The following is a 19,126-nucleotide window of genomic DNA, read 5'->3' as shown; positions in this document are numbered from 1 at the left end:
CGCTCAGCGTTAAAGATATGTGTATAAATAAATCAATGAAGAATTATAACAAAACGTTCTGTACTTTTCCTAAAGAGATTGTAACAAAAACATAGATAATTATAATATCGTATCTATGTTGCTAAGCAAATATTGTTCTGAAAATGATTACTTACCTGTTTGTAATTATACACGTATTGAAGTAAGATTATAATCTGTATAAACCGTCCTTTAGTGAAGTTTTCATTTATTATATTTGTATACACTTCGCGGTTTCACAATCCACTTGTACAAGTTTAATAAGAGCTTTGATTTATCTGTATTGATACTCGTTGAGAGAATACTGTTACGAAGCAATATAAATATCAGACTAGTCATAGTCTCCACGAGTTCTTCGTAAACAATCACGTCAGCGAATTTCTGTTTTCCATTTTCCCGAAATCGTGGGCTTTCGATTGCATTTGTGATAAACTTAGTCATAAGGAACATTGCCAGTCATTATTCATATCACCGTGTTTATTGCCCTCTTCATCTGAAAGAGTCATCGCTCGCCATCTCCGTCGACCCGTCTCCTGACGCATTTTGCTATTTTTGGTAGACTTAGCCAGTGCGGCTTTCGTAAATTGGCGCAATCAATCCCGCTAAACGTTACATTTTGACAGATTAATGTAATTAAAGATTGTAGACGTGTAATATATCCAGGAACTGTTTACATAGCCTCGCTCGGTAGATCAAAATGTCTATCACTTTATAAATTAATGAACGGTATGGTATGGACAAACAGAGTTATAAGTTAGTCGAAGAAGCATGAATCATTGAATTAGACGGCAAAATTAATTAACGAAAATGGTTAATTTGCCAAGACAGATGTAGGGTGTTATTTCGGCGCAGACGCAGCGCCCGCCGCGCCACGTCACCGTTGGTGCGCCACGTATGCGGCTATATGCGCCCACGCAAAGCTCGGCACGCAACAAAGCGCGACGCGGCGTCTCCCGCCATTCAGTCCACTCGCGAACTTGCGCAAGAAAGCAACTCCAGAATAAAAAATACCGTTTACGAGTGCCGCAGTGCATTGTCAAAAATTCGGAAAGGAATTATTTTCGTTGAGCTTTTGAAGGTAATTATAAGTGTTTTTTTTTTTAACTTCGGCTCTGCTTTTACAGTAAAAAATAAATTCTTAAAAATCTCTATTCCTCTTATCAATTTCCATTTTGTGGTTTTATATTATTGCATATCTGTATCTCAGTTTATTTCTTCGTAAAATATCTCCGGTATTCTAAGACGTTTTCAAATAAATATTTATTAGATTCACATAACTGACATTCGTATCAAACGAATGAATGTGGTTTATATTCCAATGATTTCATAAAATGTCTTTATAAGTTGCTTAAAACAATCGTGAAAATACTTATAGTTAAAAGTTTCTCGGCTAACAGTCACAAAAATTCGTCTCACGGCGACCATAATATAGGTCAAGTAAACTCAGGCAGGTATTCGCACGTTTTTAATAGACACGAATTCCTATTGTCGGCTCACTAGGGCCGGCCGAGGACGGACTGTCTCAAATGTCCCAGCAATTTGAACATTCTTTTGTTAATTCGATTTGAACAAACACGAACCGAAATGTTAATGGTCAATAACTTCAAAGAATTTTATTCTGTCCTAAACTTTTTACTATTATAATAAAAAAAGTTGATTCTCAATCCAAAAACACGTGACTCATGGCGAAAACACGAGGAATATTTCAATAGATACAATAATATTGCCGCGTTCTTCTGGAAAATTCATAAGTGCATTTGCCAATAGCAGATTGAATTTCATGAGTATCATTTGTAGTGACATCAATATTCTTCAATAAGTTTATACGGGGGAATTCCATTACATTGTTTTTGCAAGTAAAGTATAATAGAACTCGACCGCTTCGTACTTGTACCCTGATATTCTCAAACAACGTAAATTTAAATGCGGTTCAAACATTTGTGACTGGCAAGTCGCCAGCGAACACTATCAATTTCTATTAAACTGAGCTTTCTGTCGGTTTTACTTATGCACCCATGATGAACAAATACACATTTCTCTTGTTTTTTACGGTTCCCTAGAAACAGCATAAAATTTTTATCTTCTTTGTTTTACGGGAATCAACGTCTTAAGAATACCGTGAACTAAATGATTCAGTAGTTTAACTGGAGATGAACAAACATTACGTCAATCGGAACACAATGCAATAACATGTGATTTTCCAAAAGTTATAGATAAAACTACCAAGATGTCTGAGAGCAAGCAACTCGAGGCTAGCCAGCAGCTCATTAAGAAGAGTATGGATGAACTGATCCAACAGAAACAGACCACAGAAAGAGTAACAATCCAAGCTAGACAGGAGTTCCGTGAACATTTCCAGTCTAGCTACGAAGAGGAATTCCAGGAGGAAACTTTTATTGATCAATACGGAAATGAAACCACAAAGAGAGTAGAGTCCAGCAGCGAGAGCAGTGAACACTCGAAGAGCGCGGACGTGCAGGTGAAAGCCACGGGGCTCAACGCGGCGCAAGTTAAAGCCTTGACAGACTGCGCGAACGAGGCGGGACAGCTGGCGCTTGACTCCAAGGCTGCTAACTAAATGTAATTAATATCAACCCCTACATTATCTGAGCCATTAACACCATGCCTCTAATTTCACACACAATTTCAACATTCTAATTTAACCAAACAGCGAAGCCAAATGGTCTTATTAATTTATTCTTAATTGCAGCAGTTACTTACTAACGTTCGAGCCACACGAATACCTCATTTCTTTGTCCTTCCTAATCCTTACAAATTTATACACTTTACACATTTCTCACACACACATTTTATAGATATAACAAACTTTATTTCATGAATACATTTTGTTTCAGGTGTCTGCCTTAACCCGCGTGTGTGGTGGTCTCAAATAGTGATAAAGACTGTGTCCAGTGTTCCTTATTAAGTATTTTATTTTATCTATTTATGTAAGAGAAAAGTTTATAAGAATGCAATAAATATATTGAAATGCATAAATGGTGTATTGAATAGTGTCGTGTTCGATTTACATGTGCTAGTGCAGGTAACTTAGGGATAAATATTAAAAATGGAGGAAGAAGACGATGAACGAAAGAGCCGTCGGCCTAACCTCGCCGCTTTCAGCTCGCTTAACTCGCGTGTCGTGCATGCCTCGCTCGAAGAAGGTTACATAAGGCAACAGGCTTCTTCAGAGTCTGCAGACGCCAATACCTCGAGTATTTCGGCGGCTCACTATAGCGACAGAAGTTTTGCCTCGAAGACGAGCACCTTCTCACGAAGTGGTACTTCGAGCTCGAGCCAAGAAGAATGTGAGGTAGCACAGACGACAATCACAAGCGGCCAGTATTTGGTTGCAGCGCGAGTTGAAACGGCCCGTTCTATGGAAAGTCTCCGTCCAAGCAAGGATACGTCGCCGGCGCGCCCTGCCAGCTCCTGCACTACCGTTCGCACTCATCGAAGTTCATTCTTGACAGCAAGCGAACGAGATGTGCGGGAGACGCGGGGCGCGCCGGCTCGGCGAGCGTTATCTGGAGAAGATATGGGAACGTCCGCCGAGAAAAGACGTGGATTGTTCGCAAGCACAGAACGGCGTGCCTTACAACAACTCAGCCTGCCTCCTCCCGAACGTCGTCTTACTATCCTCAGTCCCCACAGTCCTATGGCAATAACGGAGTTGCAGTGGCCTTCACCTCCCGGCATCCGGGGAAGGCGAAAGAAAGGAATGGTGCTACCAAAACTAATATTGCCTCGTAGCGAATCGGAAGCTTCGGAGGTGTTCTTTGAAAGGTGCCCGTTTTTATTAATATGTAGTTCTTTTTCTATTATTTTTTCTCTTCATCTAGACATAAATAGAAAAATTCCCTTTTATATTTTCATTAGAAATATAGGTTTTGCATTTTCTTATAACAGTAACACAATAGAATAAAAAAAGTTACTGAATGAAAAGGTTTTAATTATGTGTCCACTCATAATGTAGGTTCCAATGAACTCTTCTTTCAAATATAAAGTCAGGGTAATTATGAAAGTCAAGTTCACTCGCAGAATACGTAGATGAAAGTAAATATATGAACCCAAAAATCTGGATACACAAGTGAGTATATTTGCCAAGAGAAATACACATTTGGATCAATGTGCGTCAGAGGCGAAGTAAAAGTAACACTCTTTACAACTGAACGTTGTTTATGCTACTCTGAGCGATAATGTTTCGTTCGTAATAAAGCCTTGATGTTAATAAAACAATAAACGATTATTTATTCCGCGGCTATAAAAAGTAGCTGAAACTGCTTATTGCTACTGGAATCTGCTACAATCATAGTTGTTACAGGTACTAAGTAGCGGACCAAATTCAATTTGCATGCTTTCTTTGTAGCTTTTGGAGCGAAATAATATAGGTTTATTTACGAAACGTTTTATTTCATTACCTTCACCTCAGTTTATCTTGAAGTTTCTCGCGTTATGAAATATTCAGAAGCCCGATCTACATGTAATATTGAAGTAGTTCAAGATAAGAATAAACAGCTTTATTATTTAACTTATAGTCAAACCAATCCATGCAGATAAGACGTTGATAGTGAAATGAAACACAATAAAACGTATCAGCTGATTATTATCATTTTGTGAAAGTCATGGAAATAGATAATGTAATTTTATTGTATTACGATAATACTAATAAATGAGATAACTGTCAACAAGAACTGATAGCAATCATTTAAACGTTTTATTTTCATGTTATAAGCGTATACTATATTATTATGGTATGCTTCAATTAACTTCAGCTTTTAGTTTCAGTTAAAAACGCTCAGAAATTAAATGTCATACAATATTAAATCCTTTTGAAACTTCAATATAATTTGTACATGAGGATTTCAACTGCAGTCGGAACAACATACTGAAAATCACATACTGTACAAATACATTTTATAGAACCCAGATGGCTTCGTATACCTACAATATAGTTCAGAATAGAATAACCGTATGTCAAGCTTGTTTATAAAACAGGTGAATATAATGGCAAATAACGCAATGTTATGTATTCTTCATTCCAATGAACTATTAATGACACGTGCTGAAACTTGGAATACTTCCAGAGAACATTCTATAGTGTCCTTACAAATGATGAAACTAGTGCATTTAAAAAAACAGGTGCAACACGTTAGCAGAAAAATAACGCCAGAAAAAATAACAGCCGTCGTTATAACTATTTACAAGCGACCAGTTATTTTTGTTCCGAACATTCCTATTTCGAAATCAGCCGTTATAGTCCAAACTGGTGTTTATTTGTGGCCATTAAAATTAGTACGAATTATACTTCTCTTTTCATCGATATTGTGGCTTTAATGCTTTCGGGGTTTGCAACGACAAACTACTCCAACTAGTTAGGGACTTAATGCGAAAGTTATAAAATAGTTTCGTATGTTCATATGAATAAATACCTACGTCTAATATAAACTGAAGCGTAACGCAAATTGGCATACGGCGAGACAGACAATTTTATATTTAGACAATAGTAATATGTTTTACAATTGTAACAGAGTGACAGGCCAGGGCGTCACGGCAAATTTCCTTAGCGAAGTCGAAAACAATGTTCTTTGAATTGTATAACGATGAATGTATAATGCTAAATATAAAATTATCATACCCTCCGCGAGGTTACAGCTTTGTGTCAAATAAAAACTGATGCTTATCAATTGGCTGAAGTGGCAGAGATCAATGATGTTATTTACGTGTTAGTATCATAAGACTAGACAAGTGATAAAGCATTTATATATTGGGAATATCTTATTTTCCGGGTATCCGTTTTGACAGCTTAAAATTGAAGAGATACTTCAGTTTGATCAAGGACTGTCATCTATCTAGAACACATGTGCTATAATAATGCGCGAAGCACAAATTATAATTATCTGACGAGCGACGTCTCTAGCTAATGAAAATATAACACCTTATACTCTTGGTTCTTGTTCTGACTTGTGAGTCAAAACATCAGTACAAATATGAGGATTCAGCATTCTTCCCGTAGTCCTCGCAATACGCGACATTTATTATTACATCAAGGACAATTCAATAACACCAATTGACCTAATACTTTCAGAATTCCGGTGAATACATTGATTTGTTACCCTGTAAGAGGACTTTTGATAATACAATCTATATCCACTTACATTATCCAGAGTTTAATTTCCGCCCAAAATTGATTTACAACATTAACATAGATATTGGATGATAAAATTTATCGTAGGTGTAATTGATATTGTTACGAAACAATGTTACTCTGCCTCTGGTTATCTATTTTATTGATAACGCGATAAAACTAGGTTAGGAACTACCTGATTACACTCCAAATTGACATTTATCTCTTTATCTAGAATAAATACACGTGTTTGCAATAATAATTAGCTCGAAATTCCTCAGAGTTAAATTTCAAGTCACATTCCTATTCTTAATTGATTAGGAAAGTTAAGATACTATTGTTGTTATCGAAAACTAATCTATACATACAGGTAAATGCTACTACAATCTGGATAAAACATTAATAGTCAAATCATTCGCCTGGAAAAACGAATGTAACAGCGTTGATATTTAAAATAACGATTCTGGCTGGTTATATTGATACTGCATTGATTGATAGTCCCTGCGGGACGCAATCGACTCAATCAGTCTATCTGTACAAAAACGGTTGATTGGAATGGAACAATGTAGTGCCACATGTGCACGAACCCAGTTGCATTGAACGTACTACTACAATGAGCTAAATGATATGACGCCAATATATTTACGTAAAACAGTTACAGGACAATATGTAGTAACTACATATAACAATAGAACAATCGTCGTAGTATTAAAACGTGTCTTGTAGTTTTTGTAAAGCTCGATTATGAGGTATTTGTGCCAGGTCTTAGGTTTCAATAAGATAGATGGAATACAAGTGATAGGTCGAGCCTATCTCTTTTCAATACCAAAAGATACCCGATACATTGATAAAGTTAACACATTTATAAGGAAAATTGAGCCATGAAACGACAGCCATGCGTCAAGATAGTTGAAATAAGCGCCATAGCGTGACTTACGTCACAACTGAATTTAGGATTGAATCACGCGATGGAAATCCACAAAAACTGTAGACTCGTGTGTTTGAATTTTCTTCCCAGCTCTCGCGGTTTTCCCAGCTTTGCTTTGAAAACAATTCCCGATGACGCACTGTCTTCATTGTCAGACAAAAATATTCGTAATCGAGAAGATCTAGGAAATATTTACCCCATGACATTGTTGTTTATTTTGGTAACTGTGGGCCGAAATAAATAGCCTCTAAATATTTGGCATATCACCGTCTCGCTATTACGATGACTAATTTAAAATTCTACATATTTTGTATTAAATTGGTTATCTTGACAAGAACGAATTATAGTGATGTATGTATATAATTTATTATATTATTACGTGCAATAAATCACATAAGGATTGTGAGTCACTGGTTTACGTATTTATTTAAGGACAGGGAAATAAATGACTGTTTCGCTCGATATGAATAAAAAAACAAATGTTTAGTTTACATAGGCCATTGGCTAAACAAACGAGTATTACCGTAGCAGACATAAAGTTTACAAAAGCACATTCACTTTTATTTCCACATTACATACAGATGAACAGTTACAACAGATGTCACGTGAACTGGCCCGTTTCATCGCAAATCCCCTATTATTTTTGTCCCAGTTATCGGCCGGGTACATCTGACGTGCATTTCCATTGCTACCTGGCGACCTTAACTGGGCAGCTTAACGTACCACCCCACGGTAATAATCATCCTTAATCCCCTCAGTTTTCTACGGAACCTTTACCGTATTATGAGCACGGTCGATAAATATGTTCTGCTCCTGTTTGTGACTGTCTCATTGAAACTTAATTATATGAAAATGAGGAATCTAATTTGTCAGTCTCGTGACAAGTGAAACCTTTCAGTAATATTATGAATATATTTTTGTATCTCTTTGATCGGTGAAACTGTCGGTTAGGAGTGAAAGGTATCTAATATTTATTACTTACAAAGCTCGAATATTTAAAAAACAACGTTGATAGATAATAAGATTATTCCGCATAAGTATTAGTATAGTTAAAAAGAACTTTGAATTATTCTAACGTAATAGTAAATACGTTTCCAATACTTATGTATTACATTTATGAGTAGTATTCGAAGCGGTATTCTATGATGCATTCTTAATGATCGCACACATACCGCTACTGTGGCGTAGACGAGCAATGTTGGTTACATAGATTAGTTACCTGAGACTAAGAGCGGACTAATGCACTCGCTCGCCGCTCTGTATCTATCTCACCACAATCACACGGACTTAGTAGCCATATACAAATTATAGCAATAAATACTAAGCTGTTTTATTTTGACGTACAGTTAATATAAACAATCATGAAAGAAGTAGTAGTTAAATTTTACTTCAATATTAACCATGACTTCATCTGCGTGGTTTATGGCTCAGGATAGAATTTTCATGCAAAGTTTCATCCTCTATTTTATCCCCTTAGAATTGATCAAAATCCTTAGCGGATGCCTACGTCACAACATCTACCTGTAAGCCTAATTTCAGCTCGATCCGTCCAGTGGTTTGGGGTGTGTGTTGATAGATCACTATTTCAGTCAGTCACCTTTGAGTTTTATGTGTATAGATTAATCGTTTACCGTTTACAATAATTTGTATGTATAATCCAACGCGCAAACAGATAATAAACATAATACGTTACGGTCTAATAACCTGACATAATATAGTAGCGACGTTTCATCGTGACGACACGTGACGTCACTCACACGCTGACCAATCAGTGAAACATCAACGCCTGACCCATTAAATGTCCTGAATATTACACAATATATCAGCCACCTATGAGCGTAATATTTATTGTCGCACACCGGTCTCCAACAATTATTTCACGACGTGACCAGAATTCTGTAAGCGTTGATATATTTTTCTTGACAGTACAAATGGCTATTGGGAATCTTTCGCGTTTGTTATCGAACTACTTGGGTAAAAGTATTTGTAACATAGAACGTAACAAATTGTAGGATATAAATATGAAACGTTCAACTGCAAGACAATTTATAGTTTACGCTGTGACAGGTGAGTTAGTCTATATCACCCATTCGAATAGCACCTAGCCTAGTCCACGAAGAGAATCTGTCTAATATAGGTGAGTAAGGCTAGGGGCTATTCGAACGGGTGCTCTAGATGGACTACATCGACATTTGATAATGTTTAAACATCCGATTTACATTTCAGATTTATAATAATCGTTTTAATTTGCCTCAATACGATTTGGCGTAAAAACAAATGCACCTCTACGTTAAACTGTAGAAACACCGTTAACCGGTCGAAATTCTTTTTCATAAATGAAAGAATTTAAAAGCGAATTTGAGTTGGTTAAATAATACGCCCTAATGTTCGAAAAGAATTTCTGATTCCTAATTTATCCACGCCCCTTTGATTTGGAAATCACTGAATACATTTGCAAGCATAATACTATTTGGAAACCGGTATACATACCTATTTCTTTCTTCATATCTCTTATCCCAATCAAATTGTTATCTGACAGACAGCTAGGCTGAAACTTATAACGTTAATGTATTATTTGAGAGAAGTACACGGCAAGTCATAAAACAATATATTAAAATAACTCCGAATGAGTCAACATTACAATATTTTATTTAAAGGAAATGGAAATAAAAACACTTTTACAAGCTCGTGTACAATTTGTTTTCATTAATATTTTAGTATGCACTTACGCGCGCTGATTGTTTGTTTTTACGTTGCCTACAAATAACACCTACATTGAGAATAGCTAAGAATTCGAGCCAATTTGTACGTGTTGTCATCAACAAATAAATATTGACAAAATAGAAGACGTGCTTTTTTGCCAACGCAAAGTCGCGTGCCCGACGCTTTTAATAAGCAATTGTCTTTCCAAATATTCAAATGTAAACGTTTAACAATTATTGTTTGTACTATTCCGCCATCATCTGAATAAAAACAAGATTAATATAATCAAAATTTTCTAATAATCTAAGCCATTCAATTTTAAATACTTTGAAATGCAAATAAAGCGCCGTCCATTACTCTCGTGCAAACAAAGTCCACAGCTGTGAGCGGACCACGACAATTAGTAGCAATGTTTGGATTTAACCTGAATTTGTGATAAGCCATGCTATTGCATTTCATAACAGAGGCTCGGATAAGCTCTCCATCAGTTTCAAAGGCAGGCATGGCAACCACCCTTTGTACCACCCCAGTGCACCTAGCATTAATTAGCTCAGCACTCCATTGTAGCCGACATCAAGCGCTCAAACCCTATTGTTCGCTCCCGAAAGCATTGCTAAAGCATTTACTCCAAGAAAGTTGGGCGTTTAAGATAATGAGCGCACCTTAAATGCTAAACAACACAGAGCCTACAGAAATTAGATAAAACGTAGCACTTCTATTGAGGATCAACTAATATCCGATTCGAATTCGAAAACTCGAAGCGTTTATTAAAAATAGTAATTATCTATTGGGCTTAATGTATAAGGTTGAACAAACTAGCATATTTTACAGAATGCCGTAAATATTCCATGTTTTTTACTTCGGGAATGTTTCTAGTAATGCAAGTATCTAGTAAATGCAGTAAATAAGTACTTTTATTCTACTTGTAATCGCCACGGAACTTTTAGTTAACGTAAATATTTATATGATTTTTAAGTGTATGAGAATTTGATTTATATTTTTATATTCATTCTAATAATAATCATTTGTTTGTTGTTAAAAGTATGTCATTGGATTAACATTGATTTTTGAAGAAAAATTACATCAAGCTATTAATCAGTGTTAAAAAAAAACTTCTGAAATAGTATACATTAAAGAAACTTTGATTAAAACAAGTGGTAATGTTTCAAAGCGGTGTCAAGCGTAATGAATGGTTGAACACATGTCTGATTTATAATCCACCAGATTACTAGCCGTGGTATTTAACACTCGCTTAGTAATTTGCGTATAATGTTGGAGATATTGGAATATACCTACCTGATACCTACTAATAATAATACTATATAACCGATAATCTTATGAGTACTACATACTAGAACGAAATGTGACGATGTATTTTCAGATCCTTGTATTTTATATAGTAATTCTGTTTAATACAGCCTGTTTTAAAGCCAGAAGTAATCTTCGGTAAGACGAAGATAAAACAATATTAGTCAAAGCCCAGACTGGGCTGGTTCTCAAAACGGCCCGCTGTGTGAATATTTTATATCGCTCGCTTTACCGCGCTTTGCCGTACGCAGATGTATGGTCACCATCTCGCCGGTGTGGAATGGATTTATTCACGTTTTTTATGGTCGCCGGGGACGAATGAAGCGGCCTTTTTGTTTTATCCGAAAGTTTGTTTTTAACAAATACGTAGAAAAACCTCAAAGGCTCCGCTATTTATTCACGCTCGTCAATGTATAAAAATATTCCGTTTCGTCGTATTTACATTAATAAAAGCCATATTAATTGTGTCAATAAAATATGAAAACTGAAAAAATACAACATACAAAAATACGATCGTATATTTGAATTCAATCTGTAACTAACGAATCGATTAATGAGAATAATATAACTTATAATATATATTTGGGTTCTTTTTGAATAATCCTGTATTTCTGTGTTCACGAGGTGTGTTGCTACATGTAAGCAGGGAGCGTGTAGCGCTCGCGGCGAGATTGTAACTGCTCGCTGTTTGGCTACTCTCGACTTCCAACAGGGAAAGTAGCGCTCCACATACACCTACCTACTAACGTTACGAGCCATTTCTTCCTCCAATTTCTTCAGTAGAATAATAATGGAGTTTGAAGTTTCTTGTGAAACTGGGTTAAGCAATTATAGATAAATCTTATACTTAATACTATACAACCGATAATCTTATAAGGAAACCAACTTTCTATATTGAAACTTTTAAGTACAGAAATCGACAACATAGCTTCTTACGGTAGAACTTTTAACAAGGTAATCAATATGACCGGTGAGGTGTTGCTAACAACAGTTTTAAACAATAAACATCTTTTGTTAAATCTTCAAGGTAGTGGCCGTAAACTTATCTCGAGAATCTAATACGTAAATATCGGCAGTCATGCTTACAATACAAAAGTTCAAGGCTGTCAAAATTGTTAGGGGCGTAGCTGACCTCACACAAAAAACCAATCGATCGACTCCATAGACTCGCTTAATTTTCACATTTCATCCTAACTTTGAGGATGATTGCGGTTTTCGATAAATCACGAATTGAAAGCAATATTTTCCATAGAATTATTACACACTTTGTATACAGCAGCAGATTGGTTTTTTATATAAAATACTCATGTTTGGAAAATATGATGATTTTTGAAATATTGTTTGACAGTTGATAGCAAAAATTGGCATAGATAATTTATATTTTCAAAAAGATTTATATTTTATTACTAGACAATATACAGTTAAGAGATCTCAATATCATTAAAAGTGGTCGTCCGTTTCAAATGAACTGTCTGTTTGATCACGACTAAACACTGAACATTGATCACGGCTATGAAGTAATTTTGTGTTTTACACACTTTCATTTTTCAGTACGTCTATTTCTAAAATAATTTCCTTGCCAATAAACGTTAATGTAGTCAAGCTCTTAATTTTAAATGGATAATTTCTATCTAGATTTCTCTCATTTTATAGATTTAGAGAAAGCTTTACTTATTTTCTTATGTCCTAAACTATTGTTGAATACAAATGTAGAGACAAAGAAATATAACTTACAGCTGTAAATCGTGTTAATGTTCAACAATTTCAGTCCAAAGCTCAATGAAAACAGAGTTTTATGGGTACAAACGATCTAAATATGTATTGCCGATGTTCCTTTATTGCATTAACCAGTAGAATGTTGTGCATTTACTATAGCAAATGCAGAAAACCGTGTTGACTAAATTAGAAATCGACGTTTTGTGCTCTAATTCCGGTACGCAACTAAATGGAAAATACCTTTCATTGTGGGATTAGAAGTCCTAAATTCTGATAATAGATTGTAATTATTCGCAGTTGCTAGGCAAATGCTCAAAGCTGAATTTTACGTTTAAACTTGAGTATAATATATGTCTTTATTTATGTAAAATAGATAAAATGATAATATTTTCGTAAACATTAAACGTTGGAAAATTAAGTTAACGACCTAAGTGGCCTAATTTTACGAGCCACGAGTGTCCATACCTAATTAGCAATTACGACGGAGCAGATTAAATTTTGACACAAGTAATACATAACAACACTCTCGGGAAAGATATTGCAATGTCCAGGACGGAAAATAAAACGATTTGGAAATTCCTAAGACCCTACAAATATGGGTAATTTTTCTTCAAACATCGAATAAAGCCATTCCGATTCCACCGATGTGTTCCGAACCGGCCGACATCAAAATATGTCAGTGTTTGCAAACTGCCAACCTTATCTTACACATGAACAATCTTTCACAGTTACAGGATTAAGAAAGCGCTTTTGGAAAGCATATAATTCTCAAAATCATGTCTAAATATGAAAGTGTTTTGAAGATAAGTTAATTTCTTGAATGTCTCAGGTCATTCCCTAATATATTAATGTACTGGTGATTAACTGATTGATGAACTATCATGCCTAAAATGGTAGCCATGATTGAATTTTATTATAATAATACGACTCGCTATAAAACTGTGCTACACGCTCTACGAAAGACGTAGCACTTTGCTACGCAGAGATACAAATACATGCATAATAAGGCAACAACATCGAATTACAAAATATGAAACAAATCATTTCAAAGCAAACTTCGAACAATATTTGGTCTGTTCTCTGAAGTAGCTTTATAAGTGTCGTTGTGTTAGCTTGAGGCATGAGTAAAGGGATTGTGTACCTATAATCAACTAAATCGGATGACCATTTTGATACCCTTGTTACCTTTTTAGGGTTATTGGGCTTTCGTCTAGTCAAGAAATTTCTCGGACCGCGAAGTAATAACATCTGAACTTTTCGTCACAGCTTTTATTTCGTTAGGGGTGAACGAGACCGTGTTGTATTCGATCCAGTTAGGCAGAAAGTGTAAGTTCTGTTAAGAGATTATTTTTCTTTTAAAAACTTGCCTTGTAACATAGCCAGAGGGTTTCTACTCAACCTTGCTTAATCACGATCAATCGATTTGCGCAGTAGCCTTAAGGGCACGAAACCTTATCGCGTATCACATCGATACATTAGTAAGTCGAGCCTTCAAACCACTGTATAATTGTGACCTCAGGTTTATGTCGGCTGGCACTAAATCCAGCTTGTCCGGCAATAAGACCTTATCATAAAATTATGCTAATGTATGTAATTAGTTCACATACGAACGATAGAAGCACGTAGACCTACTGTGTCGCGTCTCAAGAAACTTATGCAAAATAGTTTGACTGGAACATGCCTTCAGTAATAATAGACATAACTTATATTGTTCTTGCGATATTTTAAGTTCGTACACTTGAATTTGTTTGACATAATAACATATAGCTAAAAAAACAGCGTTTGCATACACGTACACCATATATATGCATGTTACTTCTGTGTAAAATCGAACTACATATAAACAATAAAATATTTAAGTACAAAAAACTCCTACGTAGTTTATTAACACCGTAATGTTCTAAAATTGATGCCAACTGAAATCACAGATCAATCTTACATACAGAAAACTACGGAAAATGAAAAGTACTCTTATAGGTGTGCGATGTGCATGTGTAATAAGCTTTTTAATTAAGTATTGGACATTCAGCGTTAAGAGCTCAATTGTTATTCATAAAGTGAAAAGGCACCGGACAATATGAATTTCATCGATATATTGCAATCAGGTAATTGGTTTGTCAATCAATTACAGGATGACAATAAACGAGTTTGATCATTTCTTTATTTTAGCGTATAGCTATTGAACTTTACTTTAAAAATTAGCCTATACCAGCGACTATGCCCGCGTGAAAATATTTCTCACAGCCAAAAGTATCCTAAGTGTTCATCTAGATTATTAGCTATCAGTGTACTAGATTTCATAAAAATCAGTCCAGTAGTTTTTTCGTGAAAAAGTAACAAACAATCATATATCCATTCATTCATCCATATTGACAAACATTCCCATTTATAACATTAGTAGGATAATACACGTCTGTGCTGAAATTAATTAATTATATATACATAAAACTTTCAAAAACTGCTGTAGGTATATTCTTATTGCTACTTTTAGTACTGCAATTGAAGAAAGTAGCTCTATAAATAAACAAACTTGGTAATGTTTTGTAGTGCTTTGCGACACACGCACACATTCATCAACGCTATCGGTACACGGAATCGTAGAGGTAATGTGAGATATTCAGAAATTGAGTATATGAGTGTAATACCACATAATATGCAATGTTGTACTCTATCCAAATACATTATAAACCCTGCTGTTATCGTTTGATGATTTCAATTAGGATTGCTATTTTTATTCGGTCAACAATGATACAATTGCATTACATACGTTAAAATACATTGCTATAAATTAAATTATTCAAATGTTTAATTGTACCCTTTGCAGGAAATAATTGTTCTTGGTATTTAAACCAACAATTTATACTATCCCTAGATTGTATGGACGTTTATAATCTTCAATTTTCCAACTCCCAACAAAACAATAAGATGAGCCGATAAGTCTGACTAAAACAAATTGAGTATTTCGCGGCATGTCAAACGACAATCGTTCATCATAACACGGCTCGTTCCATCCTTTGTCTGTTCTTTCAACTTAGCTGGGAAATTATTCCGTGATTTTAAATAAGTGAAAATTTAAATATAAAACATTTACTGGAAGTAAACGCTGGCGTCAGAAACACACTTAAGTTGTAATCTTCTTAGAGAGCGGCGAGGCCCGGCCGAGTGCAGATAACTGGGCGCAAATTATTACTTAATATGTGAGGTAAAAAGGTTTTCAGCGAAACGAGAACTTTACTGAAATGTAGGTCTAATTTTAAAAGCTTACTGCTTGCCAAATATTGGGCTCTACCTTCCGTCGTTATGTTACGAAAATTATATTTTACTTAAGTATTTTCTTGAAAACGGGGTCAAAAGTCGATTTATAAAGTAGGCTCTTATACTCCCACAGCCACGGGTAGTTTTAATCCGCAATAATAAGTAGGTATTCTTGTTAAACCACTTTCTTACCTTCTACGAACTGAGGCTAAATAAACAGCTACATTAACTTTAGATTTATGCTCAACAGTACTAAGCATAAAGCTGATGTTAAATTTTCTGCTAATAATAAATTGTTACTACGTGACTTCTGGGGCGGAGAAACCTTCCATCTACACTTTTAGTTGTCTTACTTAATAATACGATATAACTTGTATATTACCGTTCCGTTCCGTTCCGTAGTATACTGCACGTGCTTAATTATGTAAGCATAAGTATTACCCAGGATTCAAAAACATAACCATAATATCAGCATTTAATATGTAATAATGTATTAACATTGTAATAAAATCAAAGCGTAATTATTAAATCTCTGAAAATAGTGACAACTCATTCCATAAATTAATGACCTGCAAATCACTCAGTAAACGTTTCACCGGCTACTGCCTCGGCGTCGCGTCGGGAATAATAAAAATCCGTGATTGCGAAACACGATGGAACGAGATTTCTCAAATTCAAAAAGTATTCCTCTAAAAGTTTTCGTTACTATGCAAATTCTGGGCTTATGTCCACAGCTAGCATCCGCTACCGGGGTTTTTTATAAAATAAACAGTACAGCTGCAAAAATGGAGCTACTAATTAAAAGAATTAAAAAATGAAAAAGGAGTAATGTGAACGGACCGGCCATTTTGTTCGGGACTCGGTAGCTGAGGGCTATTTAGTTGTGCTTCCTCAGGGAAGGTCATTCGCATCCCACCACGTTCCGTAACTATAGTAAACATAATACACGAACGTTTGCGTTAATTGAAAGGATTAGCGAGGCATCACAAAGCTATTTATAATACCATGCGTGTGTATCGCGTGTTGTATTACAATAATTAACTATTAATCAATCATACAATTAGCTATACGCATACGTAAGTGCTGTGTGAAATTTCATCTTGGGATCGAGTTATCGGAAGACAAAAATGTAGACTGGCAGAAAATGCCTTTGGCATTAAGTCCGCCTTTATACAAATTTGTATAAGAAGTTTAAATAAATAAATAAATAAAAATGTACAAATATTTCACCAAACACTACAAAATGTACTTATAGTTTAAGTACCTAATCCTAAGATGTCATCTCACAGGTCGGTTGACGAAGCCTACTACATAATTTTGGCGATTGATTCAAGAGTCTCTTGACTACAAGTTAAGTCTACTTTGGAGCGGCCTACAACTTTAAGCCGATTCCAAACAGTTGGGGAAAGGTCAAGAGAATTCAATTAGTTTATAGTGAAACTTAATATGCGGCTGTAAGCGCTGCACTTTGATTCTATTTAGTTTCCACTGGGGTAATGTTATTATAACCTATTAGCTACGTCAAAGAGAGAATAAGCCCATCAATTCTATAGTTTTAAAGTTTTTAAGTTGGAACTATTTATTGCCTAAAAATGTTTACAGCTATGTAATTAAAATAAAAATCTTTACGAACGTAAGTAGTTTCTATGATAATAAAAAAATGTGTCGTTACTTCCGTGATTTGTAAATTTCGTCATTTCACATGATTCATTGATTGCGTAATCGATTGATCATGATTCAATTGATATAATAAAAAGTAAACCTGGTCTTAAAAGATTTTGCATTTACGTATTCGTGTACTTGATTGATTATCTGATAAACAGTATCTAAATCTGGTAAATTGGCGTATTAGTCATGTAATAATAAACAGCTGAATAATTTATGGACTAAAAGCTCGCATCCACTGTTTTAAATAGAATCTCCTTTTCAACTTTTTTTGTTATTGAATAATAACGTTCTATTAAAATACATTGATGCTGATCTAAAACGCTATTTTATAAGATAGTGACAAAATTCCCCCTCGAGTTAAGGTTAAGGCCGCTGGGACACAAACTTGAAATTGATGGACCAAAATTGCTTGTCGAACTTCGTCGTCCCCAAAACAATATATCATGATAAAATACGTTCCTCGCCACACTATGTTTATCTACCCACATACATATGTTCTCATTCGTCACTTAAACTAGATTCAGTGGTGATAGGATACGAAACTGCGGTATGAAGCAACGATAGATTGATTCGATATTATTCAAAGAATGGAAAATTCTGGATCTGTGTTTAATTTCAGACTAAACCTATAATAGGTTAGAATTCAAATCATTATTTGCTTATCTAATGGGAATGGGCAGGTGACCGTCCATTGTGCGATATTGATCGGGTTTTTTAATTCCAATTACATCAATTCCTGGTATCGGTTTCCCACAATTTCCGATTACCGGGAACTTTGCTTGATTGCTAATGCAAAATGTGTAATTGTTTCTAAAGTACAAAGGAAAATTGCTTGTACATACTATTTACTTTTATTTAATGTATCGAGCGGTAAATGGCCGTGCGTATTTTATTTACAGTGTTATTGAAAATATGTTACTTGCGTTGAAATAAATTGATTAAGGTGCTTGTAGTAATTGTTGGTTATTTAAAGCTACATCTTAAATGATTTTTTACGAGAGTGCTTATGGCATAGTATCTTCACCTTGTACTAAAAGCATAAAAAATGTACGAAGTGCCGAGTACAAAGGCATTGTCACCTCCATCCTATTAGCCGTAAAGCATACAAAGGAAGGGTTGTGTGGAAGCCTCTTGTGTTCATAGTTACGTTTACTGGTTTACGAAATCTCTGTTGCTTGGTACATGGACCTTAACATCGACATATATAGTTCTGAATCAACAATCTTGTGTATGCATTGTGAGACATGTACAATATTGTCAAATTAAAACTACCTTTTGAAAGGATCTATTTCAATAAGAGGATAAGATGATGAAAGATATAAGTCACAAAAACTGTTGACAATTCATTCACATTCCCTCTTTTTACCTTAATATACAATTCACTGCTCCAGTCATCCTGCGAC

The 19,126-nt window shown here is 35.1% G+C and overlaps 3 protein-coding genes across 8 annotated transcripts in view; all 3 read left to right on the top strand.

The window, feature by feature from the left end:
• dnc (phosphodiesterase dunce) overlaps positions 1-19,126 on the top strand; it is a 300,082-nt gene that overhangs the window by 190,570 nt on the left and 90,386 nt on the right. The gene's annotated exons all lie outside the window — the stretch shown is intronic.
• Positions 939-3,015, top strand: LOC142972918 (uncharacterized). 2 transcript variants are annotated; one of them, XM_076114367.1, is made up of 3 exons: positions 939-1,096; positions 2,226-2,598; positions 2,874-3,015. In XM_076114367.1, the coding sequence occupies exon 2, from the start codon at positions 2,246-2,248 to the stop codon at positions 2,594-2,596; it is 351 nt and encodes a 116-aa protein (XP_075970482.1). In that variant the 5' UTR covers positions 939-1,096; positions 2,226-2,245; the 3' UTR covers positions 2,597-2,598; positions 2,874-3,015. The 2 variants fall into 2 exon arrangements, with proteins under 2 accessions (XP_075970482.1, XP_075970483.1); XM_076114368.1 differs by having other exon boundaries at positions 962-1,096; positions 2,232-2,598.
• On the top strand, positions 3,086-4,315 carry LOC142972917 (uncharacterized). The gene has a single exon (XM_076114366.1). The coding sequence runs from the start codon at positions 3,086-3,088 to the stop codon at positions 3,941-3,943; it is 858 nt and encodes a 285-aa protein (XP_075970481.1). The 3' UTR covers positions 3,944-4,315.

The sequence above is a fragment of the Anticarsia gemmatalis genome, chromosome 5 (assembly GCF_050436995.1).
Source record: "Anticarsia gemmatalis isolate Benzon Research Colony breed Stoneville strain chromosome 5, ilAntGemm2 primary, whole genome shotgun sequence".
Classification (NCBI taxonomy): Eukaryota; Metazoa; Arthropoda; class Insecta; order Lepidoptera; family Erebidae; genus Anticarsia; species Anticarsia gemmatalis.
This window is presented reverse-complemented; position numbering and strand designations above follow the sequence as displayed.